This window comes from Octodon degus, unplaced genomic scaffold (assembly GCF_000260255.1).
Source record: "Octodon degus isolate 3935 unplaced genomic scaffold, OctDeg1.0 scaffold00005, whole genome shotgun sequence".
NCBI lineage: Eukaryota > Metazoa > Chordata > Mammalia > Rodentia > Octodontidae > Octodon > Octodon degus.
Window position 1 is genome coordinate 4018499 of NW_004524581.1, and position 1464 is coordinate 4019962.

General features: G+C 30.5%; 1 protein-coding gene across 1 annotated transcript in view; it reads right to left on the reverse strand.

Annotated features, from left to right (window-relative positions):
* Pcdh15 (protocadherin related 15) overlaps positions 1–1464 on the reverse strand; it is a 689792-nt gene that overhangs the window by 362965 nt on the left and 325363 nt on the right. Inside the window, exon 9 of the mRNA XM_023723273.1 lies at positions 221–427. Coding sequence (XP_023579041.1) covers positions 221–427 — 207 coding nt within the window. The remainder of the gene's footprint in view (positions 1–220; positions 428–1464) is intronic.

Here is a 1464-nt window from a genome sequence, read left to right on the forward strand (position 1 = left end):
ATAGATGGCTTCAAACTGAAAAAGAATGGTCATTAAATTCAAGCAGAGCTTTAAATCCATGTTTGATATGGAATTAAAATATAATATTAAGATTGATTATACACATTTTACATATTTTCTGTTCTATACCTCATATAGCCATACTTTAGCAATACTATCTATTAACATACATACAAGAAATGTATTGATAATGCAAAGTAAAAATATATATTTAACTTACATCTTCTATGTCTTTGTCCAGAGCAACAATTCTCAGAGGAGTGGTTAAGTTCACACTGTCAGAAATGGTTGCTCCCACTGGGGCAGATTCCAAGATATAGCCTTGATAACTGGACATGGTGAAATAAGGACTCTGGTTATTTTCATCCAATATTTCAATATGTAGACTGGCAAAGGCAGGAAGGGGGTGGCCATTGTCCTGCTCCGCCTAAAAATAAAAATTCAAATTTTATGTTATGGCATGCTTTTAGAATGAAACGCTTTGTGCTGCATATAAGAATTGTGTTTTAGGAAAAAAAATGAATGGTCTATTAAACTAGTATCATTACAGAAGAAATAATTTAAAGAACCATTAGAAAACATAAATGAAGAAGCGGGAGTCTGGAAGAGCTTAGTTTCTTGATCTATAATCTTCAACCGAGGTTATGTGAGAAAAAAAGCAAAGCGTTATTACAGTTGTTGCTATATATAATGAGAAATAACTATTTAAATTAGTTGAAAAAATAAATTAATGAATAAACGTGACTGGATTTTTGATAAAATATTTAAATGAAAGACAAAAACAATTAAAACTCAAATAAAATACAATTATTTTTTGTTTTTCTTTCCCATGATTTCAAAATTATGTATTAATTATTAAGTATCTGAGTACTACTATAGCCTGGATTATAGTTCTAAAATTCATATGTTGAAACCCCAACCCCCAAATTTAGAATACTAAGAAAGAAAGTTGATGAGTGTAGCTGGCTGAAAATTGGATGCATACGCTTTGGAGCGAGTTCCTGTGATGACGACCTTAGGCTGACTCTAAGCACTCATTTTTCTAAAATTAATTTTATTAAGAAACAAATAGCAATGACACAATTCAAAACAGGTTAGTAGGACAGTTATAATAGTTAATATATTGCATATTGGAGTCTTCATAGTAGTTATTCATAGCACAAGATGAAGACATGATATCCTGTCCAAACACTGAATTGACACAACTACAATATTTAAATGGCAACAGAATACCCATCTCTGACAAAACTAAACAAAACAGGGGGATTTAAATGAAGGACCATTTTGTAGTGATATATAGATATATATCTGTATGTACAGAATAGGATAGATATACAGTTACTTTCTCTTAATTCAATGAGAAGAAAGATCTGTACTAAGCATTCATTTCACACAAAAGATACCATTCTTTTTCATTTAGAGCAATGGCTTTTTCATTCTGGACTTGAAAGATGAAAATAGAAT